At 46.1% G+C, this 12126-nt stretch overlaps 1 protein-coding gene across 2 annotated transcripts in view; it reads right to left on the reverse strand.

Moving 5' to 3' along the window:
* FAM131C (family with sequence similarity 131 member C) overlaps window positions 1-12126 on the reverse strand; it is a 634923-nt gene that overhangs the window by 102419 nt on the left and 520378 nt on the right. For both annotated transcript variants that reach the window (XM_069611100.1, XM_069611099.1), the window contains 2 exons: window positions 10807-10989; window positions 9843-9953 (listed from right to left, as the gene is read on the reverse strand). In XM_069611100.1, the coding sequence (XP_069467201.1) occupies window positions 9843-9953; window positions 10807-10989 (294 nt within the window). The remainder of the gene's footprint in view (window positions 1-9842; window positions 9954-10806; window positions 10990-12126) is intronic.

A 12126-nucleotide genomic window follows, 5' to 3' on the forward strand; every position in this document is an offset into this window, starting at 1 on the left:
TTTCTTTACCTGATTTAACACTCTAAATCCCCACCTACAGTTTACTATGACAGCAAGTAATGAATCTACATATTTCCTAGACCTTACTATCTTCACCCATAACGGTGTTCTAAAAATCAAACTATATCACAAACCCACAGACAAGAATTCCCTATTAGATTACTCCAGTCACCATATCAAACATCTACGGGACAATCTTCCTTTCGGCCAATTTCTATGCCTTAAAAGGAATATCTCAGATAAAGACACATATGAAGCAGAAGCTACTACCCTGAGCAAAAAACTAAGACAAAGAGGCTACCCAAAACAACGAGGGAAAAAATCAGCTAAAAGGGCATTCAATAATAACCGAGAAGCCCTACTAGAACAAAAACATACAAAAACTAAAGAAGATCGTATTGTTTGTGTGAACACTTTTACGGACCAGAGTTTTAAAATCACCAATATCATCAAAAAACATTGGAAAATTTTCAACACGGCCACTCAATCCATACCTATGCCAATATTTGCTTATAAAAGAAGTACTACTATAGGCAATCGAGTTAGCAACAGTAAATTGAAAAACTATAATACATCTGACCCCAAATTAACCACCTTATGGTGCCTTCCAGACATCACTGGACACTACCCCTGCAATGATATAGATATTGGTCTTTCAAAACACTGGGTCCAAAAAAACTTCATTAATTGTAATACAGAGTTTGTTGTTTATCTAATCACATGCAAATGCAGACTACACTACGTGGGAAAGACTATACGCAAAGTGAAGACCCTTATCATGGAGCACCGAAGTTGCATAAGAAACAAGACTGAGAACGCACCACTAGTCAAGAACGTCACTCGTCAGCAACATAACCACGAAGATTTTAGATGGACTATACTGATGTCTCTAAAAGGGACCATTCATGAAAATCATGAAAAGAAACTTTTGAAAATGGAACAGAAAATGATTTATACACTGCATAGTGATGTCATAGGTCTGAATGAATCGGTTGAATGGCATAACATCTAGTTCCCCTTTTCCTACATATCGAATGGGACTGCTCCTCTTCCTCTCTATTTTCTGCACCTATCCAACTAGATAGCAAGATGTCCTTATTCCCCCTTATTCTCCCTTTTTGGGTATCTACACCAACTTGCAAGGATGTAATCTGTGGCAGGCCGACTTCTATTTACCTAAGGTACCACATCTAGCTCTTCAATATGGCTCTACCAGCTTAGTGGTGCTTTCTTTTTCTGACTGATGCACTACCTCCGTCTTCCAGTGAATTTATACCACTCTTTCATCTCGTACCCTTGAGTAATATCATACGGTACCCCTTTACTATCCCGTTCCTTATCTATGCGGCTTATTGATTAATCATTATACTGTTTACCTCACTCATACTACATCGAGGAATTTTATAATTAATAATTATATCTATAATTAACTTGATTCACTCAACATAATTACATTTCCTTTTTTTACTTGATCGCTAAGGACCCGTAATATACTGCAGTGCATTAGATCATCTTAATTCTCAACAGGCGTATTACATACATTCTCTAACATTTACCGTTCATCTTAACATGGCCGCCATGTTTTCCTACCTCTCTGCACTAAGCAACAAGGAAGTCAACACTGAGAAAGGACTTCCCCGTCTCCTTCACTACACAGAAGCCATTGGCTCCTTCGCGTTGTTAGTCGTCTCCGTGGAACTATCCCTATCACCACCAGGCACCACCAGGCTCTACCCGAGCAACATTAGGTAAGCGTGCTTTTCGCTCGTTGTTAGCCGCTTTATTTTGCTAGCCATAGCCTACCCACAACGCTTCTCAATCCTACTATCTTTTGATTACAGCATTGTATACGGGGTTCGCTCTTGCCTACCTCCGACCCTAGCTGAATTTATTCCAACTATACGAACATTCTTGCTCAACTTGTTATTAACTGCAGGTACGTCACCCTAGTCTTAATTTAATTATACGTGCCTTGACCTTGCACAACCTGTGGTTACCACTAATACATCGCATAGGACTTTACTAATGACTTTAGAAGCAGGACTTTTTCTATACACACCGCTCGAACCCCTGATCGCTACTGACACCTCCCGATCTCTTTACCTACTATACACCGCATGTTACCATCTCGGTAATAGCCGTAATTTTAACCACTGGTTTAACTTCCGCTTCTCATTTTTAGTTATAGGGTATTCTACACACTTTACTATCGATTCACTAACCACTAACAGTCTTGTTAACTTAGTTTAAGTCACATACTTTAATAAGAGGTCCCCAAAGAGACCCCTGCCTAATCACGGATTTTCCAACAGCCGCGTATCACTTCTTCCAGTAATGACACTATCCTTAAGGTTTTTTACAGCGCAAGTTGTCATTACGGGACCTTTACAAACCCTAGGGATACCACACTTTCTTATCTCCATTTCACACTAGAGAATGGTCTAATGATTCTTATTGTGTTTAGAGAACACGTATATATAGCTCTAACTCATAAGCAAACTATGTTGCTTACTCCATACTATATGTTTTGTAGGATTGAAACTACCTCCTACAGATACTTACTTATCAAAGTACAGAGCCCCCACAAGCACTAAATAAGGTAATTATTCCCTGTGATTTGGTACTCTAGTTCATCTATCTGAACCTCGCAAAGTATTAAAGCTACCCCTCAGTTTACCCTTTGTTTTATGTTTTTAACCCTACAGGTGCTATGAGACAGATGTTTATTCAACTCTTGATCCAATAGGAATTAGGTTTGCTCGTACTAACTAACTCCTCCTGATGAATGTTCTATACTTATGGTGAAAGAACAGAAACATGTCGAGACAGTTCTCTGGACTAAAAACAGAGACATACATTTATGATACACCAATCCTAATTGAATCTGGTACATCACTATTTGATCTATATGTACCGAGTATATGTATATTTTTCTTGTGAATTTGTTTTAGCTTGCACTTATAGGCCCTCATTACGACCCTGGCGGAGAGGGTTTTACGCCGGCGTAGTGCATGGCGTACCTCTCCGCCTGACTACGAGTTCCCGTAGCGCCATGGTGATTTTTACGCCTGCTTTTTGCAGGCGGAAAAATCCATGGCGCTACGGGACTTGTTGTTAATTACGCCACCGTAATTTACGGTGGCGTAATTAACGCCTTCCCCACTCCCATTATACCCTATGGGGCAAAAATGGGAATAGGGAAGGGTAAATGGGGATTGGGGACTTACCGCTCCGCCAAGGTCGGCATGGGGCGGTAAGTCCGCCAACCACCATGGCGGAGTTGGCAGCTTAGCGCCATGGACCATGGTGCAAATTGCACCATGGTTCTCCGCCAGGGTCGTAATGAGGCCCATAGCCTGTTACGTATTCCTTGTTTTATATTGGATGTGAAGTACTGTATTGTGGACCATTGAATTTAATAATATGTTTTAACTTTTTTGACTTATTATTAAAAATAATGTTGATCTTTTATTAGTGACTGGTCCCACCCTTCCTTAGTCTAAGTTCTACTCTAGCACCCAAAATAGCTTTGTCTTCCTTTTTTACATTGACTACTATCCACCCGGATATAGACAGAGTAGACACTGTTCTCCCTTATATGTCAGTGCTCTACCGGGATTCCTCCATTGATAAGAAAAAAAAACTGCCGAGTTCCGGGCCATACTTTACATAGGGCCTCATTATGACTCCTTATACCAGGTCTGCAGAGTGCCGGGCCATACTTTAGGCAGGGCCTCATTATGACTCCTTATTCCAGGTCTGCAGAATGCCGGGCCATACTTTACATAGGGCCTCATTATGACTCCTTATTCCAGGCTTGCAGAGTGCTGGGCCATACTTTACATAGGGCCTCATTATGACTCCTTATTCCAGGTCTGCAGAGTGCTGGGCCATACTTTACATAGGGCCTCATTATGACTCCTTATTCCAGGTCTGCAGAGTGGCAGGCCATACTTTACATAGGGCCTCATTATGACTCCTTATACCAAGTCTGCAGCCTGCTGGGTCATACTTTAGGCAGGGCCTCATTATGGGCCTCATTACGAGTCCGGCGGTAACCAAGGCGGTAAAACCGCCTTGTTACCGCCGGACTCGTATTACCATTCCACCTCTGTGATTCCCGGAATTACCGGGGCATTACAACCCCGGTGACCCAGGAATTTCGGAGGCGCAATGGTGTAAATCCCCATTCCCATTGAGTCCCACAGGACTCAATGGGAATGGGGACCATGGAAACACCAGCACCATCTCGTGATAGTGCTGGTGTTTCCACGTCCGCCTGCAGGCGGGCGGTGGTAAACCCGCCAGGTCAGACCTAGTGGGAACGCCACCTCCCGCCTGCAGGACTCGAGATCGGGTGGTCTGGAATTAACAGTGGCGGCGGGTTTACCGCCACTGTTATTTCTGGACCGCCCGCCCTGCAATGAGGCCCTATGACTCCTTATTCCAGGCCTGCAGAGTGCCGGGTCATATTTTAGGTAGGTCCTCATTATGACTTTGAGGGGTTTCCACAGGGAAATACTGCTTGCAATAATTACCTCTACCTCGAGTGGTATTTCTGGAAACCCGGCTAAATATGAAAAATCCAGCGGGTTACAGGTAACGGCTGTGAATTTCCGTATAAACCTTTTGTAGCATTTCTGAAAATATGCATGAATCCTTTTTCTGAAGGGAAGGGATCACCTGGGCTTTCCCTCACTTCAGGAAAGCTCATTTAAAATCTTCTGGGGGCTTTTTAAAATGCTTACCTCCACCACCTATCAAAAGGGGCGGGGCCGATATGTAGAACTACAAAGGGCTTTAAATTTGCGGTTCCTTGTGCACCCCTATCCACTCCCTGGTGCCTCCTTTTCACTGACACCACGTGTGCAAAGGACGTCGTCTGCCTTGAGGAGGTCAGTGATCCTTAAACAGCTTATTATGATTATTCCAAATGTGTTGATGCATAATCTATAGAACTGGTAATACATCTCGGGAGGATAGCTCAGGGGCAACGTGCTCGCCTTGGAAACAAAACGACACAGAGCAACGCAGGTTCGATCTCCAGGTCTGCGCTTAGAAACCTCCGGTTATTAAGCGCTTAGTAATAAATAACCTATCATATCATATCAGATGTGTGGGGCTCTCTGTAGGAGGATGCTTTAGACAGTGGATTACAATGTATTACTCATTCAATAAAAGATTAAGTATCGAATCTATTGGAGCTATCATATTATACTGTATTTAAGTGCCAGCAGCAAATATGCTGGCTGGGGCACCACATTTTTTTTTTTTTTTGCGGAGAGATACCCCCGAAATCTTATCACCCCTCACTCCCGCACCATCTGCACTGCTTCCTGTTACCTCCATGTATGTGAGGTAAACGGGAAAGGTGCAGCCGGTGTTTTTGCTATTGGTGTATAAAAGATATTTTCCTCAATACCTGTCAATGATCTATTAGTTGTTGGCTGTGATGGTCAAGGCTGGTCTTAAGCAGGGCGATGAATGCCGGGTTTGTGAAACCCTGCCCCGATCATCAACTCACATGACTTCTTCATGCAAAAGAGCAGTGGACCGGCAGGAAGTAATTGGCTCTCACACCGGGTATGTAAATGAACGTGTCGCCTGGTTGGTTGTCCCTGGGGCTAGGAGACAGAATGTGTTCATTCTCCTCAAAAGGTTGAGAACTCATGTGCCAACTTATGTTGATGGCTGCGAGGCCATTTGTAAGGGCCAGTGGAGTAAAAGGCAGACTGTTTATCGAGGCTTCGTCAACTGATGAGTGTGTAGCCAAAGTTACAATATAAAAGACGGAACCAAATGTGATCCTAGAGGAGGGAATTGTGCAGGTTTACATGCTTGAAACCATTGTCTTTTTCACAATTCTTCTTACCTTTCATAAGGGTTTTAGCAATCAACCATTAGTTTCCCTTGGTCACATTCCATTTTGGCTGCTATGTTTGTTCCCTATTATTTTATCATCTTTCCCCACCTTCCCATTTCCCTTCATTACTTGTGACGTCATGTTTTAATCCAATTTCAGCAGTGAGTGTTTACTTTTAAGGTATTGCATGAACGTAGGTGTTGTTATTTCTTTAAGACTAGATTTGATGTAATGTGATCTTGGGCCTCATTATGAGTCCGGCGGTAGCCGTGCCTGAAGAAATGGAAGGCTGCAGCCGGACCGGTAATACCATTCCACCTCTGTGATTGCCAGAATCACTGGGACATTACAATCCCGGTGACCCAGTAATTCTGGAGGCAGAATTCTGTAAATCCCCATTCCCATGGAGTGCGATAGCACTCCATGGGGATTGGGACCATGGAAACACTGGTTCCGTCTATGACAGAGCCAGTGTTTCCATGTCCGCTTGCAGGCGGGTGGTGTTACTTCTGCCAGGTCAGACCTGGTGGGAGTGACACCTCCCGCCTGCAGGGCTCGGAATCAGCCGATCCGGAAACAACGGTGGCGGCGGATTTACCGCCACAGTTTTTTCCGGAACGGCTGACTCATAATGAGGCCTAAGCTTGTGTGTACTTGTAAACATTTCCTTAAGATAAAGAAGACACAACATTAAGCAAAGAGACTCTGGCCATTTGAGATGGGCAGTAGGAGGGCAAGCAATTGTCCCTTGTGGCAGGTTGAATGTTTACAATTGCTGTCTTCCTACCAGTGCACCATCATAGAACGTTTCCCCAACCACACTGTGTAGGGTCATGGAAATGTTTGCGCTACCTGGACATACAGTGCAGGGAGCTTGGGTTAAAGGGGGAAACAGTGTTAGGGGCTTGCGGTGCAAAGGCAGTCAGTGGTTGGATCTTAGGACATATCTGCAGGCATTGTGAAGGGCTTGAGGTGCATGGTAAGTCAGTGGTAAGATCTTACGGCACATCTGCAGGCTTTGTGTGAGGCTTGAGGTGCATGGGTAGTCAGTCAGTGCTTGATGTTATGGTACATATGCAGATATTGTGAAAAGGTATGGGTGAATGGGCAGGTAGTGGTTGGGTCTCAGGGCACATGTGCAGGTAGTGTGAGGGGCTTGAGGAGCATGGCCAGTCAGTGGTTGGATCGTAGGACATATCTGCAGGCATTGTGAGGGGCCTGAAGTGCATGGACAGCCAGTGAGTGGTTGGATCTTAAAGCACATATGCAGATATTATGGGAGGTTTAGTGTGCATGGACAGTCAGTGGCTGGACCTTGGGATATATTTGCAGACATTATGAAGGGCTTGAGGTGCATGGGCAGTCAGTGATTGCATCTTATGGCACATATGCAGATATTGTGAGAGGGTTAGGATGAATGGGCAGTCAGTGGTTGGGTCTCGGGGGACATGTGCAGGTAGTGTGAGTGGCTTGAGGAGCATGGGCAGTCAGTGGTTGGATCTTATGACATATATGCAGGCAGTGTGAGGGCGTTGAGGTGCATGGCCAGTTAGTGGTTGGATCTTAAGGCACACATGTAGACATTTGAGGGGCTTGAGGTGCATGGACAGTCAGTGGCTGGATCTTAGGACATATTTGTAGGCATTGTGAGGGGCGTGAGGGGCATGGGTAGTTAGTCAGTGGTTGATGTTATGGTACATATGCAGATATTGTGAGAGGGTTAGGATGAATGGGCAGTCAGTGGTTGGGTCTCAGGGCACATGTGCAGGTAGTGTGAGGGGCTTGAGGAACATGGGCAGTCAGTGGTTGGATCTTATGGCACATATGCAGATATTGTTAGAGGTTCATGGTGCATGGACAGTCAATGGCTGGATCTTAGGACATATTTGCAGACATTGTGAAGGGCTTGAGGTGCATGATATGATATGATATCATATGGCATTTATAACGCGCCTATACACAAGTATTTCAAGGCGCGACGAGGCAAGGGAGGGGGAACAGGGGGAGACAGACAGCGATCCTACTAGGCCAGGTGTCATTCAGATGGCGCAAGTGCAAGGGAAAGTCAGTGGTTGGTTCTTATGGCACATCTGCAGGCTTTGTGTGAGGCTTGAGGTGCATGGGTAGTCAGTCAGTGGTTGATGTTATGGTACATATGCAGATATTGTGAGAGGGTTAGGGTGAATGGGCAGTCAGTGGTTGGGTCTTGGGGGACATGTGCAGACATTGTGAGGGGTTTCCGGTGCATGGGTATTGAGTGGTTGGATCCTAGTGCATAGCTACAGGCCGTGTGAGGGTTTCAGCTGAATGGGCAGTTAGTGGTTTGATTTTAGGGCACATATGAAGACATTGTAAGGGCATTGAGGTGCATGGGCAGTCAGTGGTTGGAACCTATGATATGATATGATATGATATGATATGGCATTTGTAACGCGCCTATACACAGGTGTTTCAAGTTTTCATATGGCACATATGGTTGTAGTGTGAGGGACGTGAGGTGCATGGGCAATCAGTGGTTGTATCTTAGGGAACATCTGCAGGCATGAAGGCATTGTGAGGTGCTTGAGGCACATGGGCAGTCAGTGGTTGGATCTTAGGGCACATGTAAAGGTATTGTGAGGGACCGGATGCATATGGGCAGTCAGTGGTTGGATCATTGGGCACCTATGCAGACATTGTGAGGGGCTTGAGGTGCATGGGCAGTAAGTGGTTGGCACCTAGGGGACATATGCGTGTAGTGTGAGGGGCTTGAGGTGCATGGCCAGTCAGTGGTTGGATCTTAGAGAACATGTGTAGGCATTGTGAGGGGCTTGAAGGGCATGGGCACTTCAAATTAGTTGGAATTTAGGGCACGTACACAGGATTTTTGTTAGGGGTGATTGGGGCACATGAATATACAGCGTGGGGGCTTGGGGCACTTGGGCCTAGACTAAGCGGTAGCTTTGTTCACATGACTCACAATGTGACAAGCAGGTGGTAAGTATATGCATATACATAGAGATAATCTTGGGCCAGACGTACAATGAAATGAAATGATAAATGATATTTTATTTACATCGCGCTCTTACACAAGTGTTTCAGAGCGCGACCAGGCAAAAAGGGAGGTGAACAAGGGAGAGAAAAAAAACAGAAAAAAACAGCAATCTTACTAGGCCCAGTGACATTTAAGAAAGCGCAAGTGCATGGGAAAGGAAAAAGGGGGAAAGTGCAAGGAAGGGGGAGAGGAGGGGAGTGGAAAGTGTGAAGCAGAGGATAGAAAACATAAATAAATATTAAATAGAATAAATAATAAATAAGGGCTTTAAAATGCAATGTGAGAAATTTTTGCCACAGAAGTTTGGGATGCACTAACGGACACTGGGCCTGATCACGACTTTGGCGGTAACGCTGGCGGTATTACCGCCCACGGTATTAGCCCTACCGCCGAACTCCCCGGCGCTAATAGCGCGGGATCACAAGTTCGGCGGTAATGTAATTCCCCATTGAGCCCATTCGGGAATGCCCCATTCCCCATTGGGCTCAATGGGGAAAATTTGCACTCTTACCGCCGGCGGATTTCCCGCTGGCGGTAATAGCAAACATTTTCGACCGATTTCCCCCCAGCCAAGAGCTGGGGCGAAATCCGCCGAAGTCCTGATTTGGCGGACCCTTAAATCCAGCGGTAATAGCGCGTCTGCCGGATTGAAAGGTTACCGCCAAAGTCGTGATGAGGCCCACTGTGAGAAGCTTGTTGCACAAGGACAGAGAGATGCATTTGGGTATTATGAGGATGCTGACAACATGGTGAGTGAGCTCACTCTATTACCTTTCATGACCACCAAAGCCCATGTGGTCTGGGGCAGTGTGCGTAGATACCAGCCTAAATCAAGGGTATGCATGACACTGAGCACCCACTCATGGAATCATTGGAAAAAACCTTGTTAGACAGCAGGGCACATGGTGGTAAGAAGTGAGGACTGCTGTGTAGGTCACACGATACCTTGGAGTTGAATGACCTCTTGGGATCCGTTCCCATAATGCACTTCTTCATCTTCAAGGGAGGACCAGGCACTCAGTGTCGCCTCTGTCACTGCAAACTGTTCTGCAACTCCTGCGCAATATTCAGAAAAAAAGACGCGCCATGAAACAACGCACTCTTACAGTAGACCACTGGAAATTATAATGTTGGTAGTCTGCGGCCCTCTCAAAAAGATTTACTTGAGGTTTGTTTTTCATCAGAAGGATTCTTTGACACTAACATCTGTAAACACAGGATAAAGGAGCTGGCAATGCTTTTAGTCTATGGAAAATGTGCATCTCAGTAAGTTGTGCAATCATTACAAGAGGAGGTGAGTGCTATTGGGTGTAGGACCTAAGAATGCTGGATGAATTGGCCAGGGCTAATGATGGCAAATGAATCACCACTTATAAGACCACTGCCCAACCATGAATCTCCTGGTTGTCAAGATGGATGTTTCAAAGTAAGGAAATACGTCTCACAGGTGCCCTATTATTTATCCTGGGTTCAGTGAATAGGAACAACCTTCCAATGTTTGCGTGGTTGATCCGAAAGCGAATCGTGTATTATGACATTTCTGTGGGATGTATGTGTGACATGCTAAATGACTGATGTCTGAGAGTGCAGGGCAGATGCTTGAATTATACTGCACCCATCCCCCTAACGATGGGCTTGGATTTTATATTTTTTGGGGCTAAAATGGCAGCCTCTGGTACTCGGCTGCTAGTCGCGACCTAGGCAGCTGCAGGGAATTGTCTTATGGTGCCACTGGTAATGTAGGAGGGTGGGCGGGAGTTTTCATAGAGCGCGGGTCGAGGACCGCTCGGTGGGCTTCATGGATGTATTTGTGTTGTACTTCTGGATGCCTAAGAACGCCTTCTGTCACACTGGTATCAGTCACTGCTTCACCCACATGCCCCACAGACAGCATCACAGCCCTTCGTACCTGCTGCAAAGCGGGCCTCCTTAAGCTCGTCAGTGAGGCATGAGTAGTGCTCCTCATCTGTTAGCGAGGGGTCCCAGCCAGTCTGCTGCGTGTTCCAGCCCTTCCACTCAATCAGGTGCGCCACCCGGCCACGTGCCATGGCTGTAGGTTTGGTGATGTGGTCCTTGATGGTCTGCACTAATCCTAGAGGGAACACAAACATGCAGCGATTAGTGGGGCTCGGTGGTCAACAGACATCCATGGATGATACACATTGTGGCAGGTGTTGGATGAGGGTGATTTAAATCAGGAAATAGTTAGGTTGATAATCAGGGTAGGGAAATTGGAAGATGATTTGATAATCCGTTGTTGCTGGTAATTCTCCCTCATCTGAGAATGGGCTGACCTCTCCTCTTCTCTCCTTGCCTCTACCTCTCAACCTCTCCTCTGAGACCTCAACATCCACTTGGATACTTCTAATCCCTCCTCTGGGCTCTTCCGCAACCTCTGCGACTCTCTCTCCCTCTCCATTTTACCCTCTGGTCCGACACATTCTGCTGGATACACCTTGGATGTTCTCATCTCCTCAGACACCCTCCTCCTCTCTAACCCTCTCACCACTCCTCTCTCTTGAACTAACCACTTTCTGCTTTCCTCTCACCTGAAACTCTCTGTCCCTCAGGCAAAGCTCACCCCAGAACTGCTACCTATCTTCTCAGTCATTCGGCCCATGAAGCTTGTGTCAGTGGATGCCTTTGCCTCTAATTTCTCTGCCCCTCCTACTCCTGCAGCTGACTCCCACTCTGACACAGCCCTCTCTAACCTGCATCTATCTATCTCCAACACTCTGGACATCGTTGCCCCTGTCATGAGAATCCATCTGAAGCCCAGCTCCAAGTGCAACTCTTGGTATGACTCTGACCTTGCCGGCCTGAAACGCAAGTGCAGGGTGGCTGAGAGACAGTTGAGGGCTTTGGGCACATCCTCTGACAAACTGGCTTGCTGCCTGCTCCAAAGGCAATACAGACACTCTGCACTGTCCAAGAATAGAGCCAACATCTCTGTGGCCTTTAACAACACGGCTGCACTCTTTACAATCTGCATGGAGCTGGCCAACCCTTCTGCAAATACCTCCTCTCCTTTTCCCTTCCAGTCCCGCTGTATGGCTCTGGCTTCTCACTTCACCACTAAAACTCATGACATCCTGTCCTTGCTCTCCTCTTCCTCTCTCTCCTCGTCCTCTCCCTCTACCACTCCCGGCCCCCCTATGGCCGCCTCTCCACTCCCCTCCTCCTTTCTCCTCTTTCTGTCTGACAACACCTGACAATGTGTCTAGACAAG

The sequence above is a fragment of the Ambystoma mexicanum genome, chromosome 8, assembly GCF_040938575.1.
Source record: "Ambystoma mexicanum isolate Mex_15411 chromosome 8, UKY_AmexF1_1, whole genome shotgun sequence".
NCBI classification, from domain to species: Eukaryota; Metazoa; Chordata; class Amphibia; order Caudata; family Ambystomatidae; genus Ambystoma; species Ambystoma mexicanum.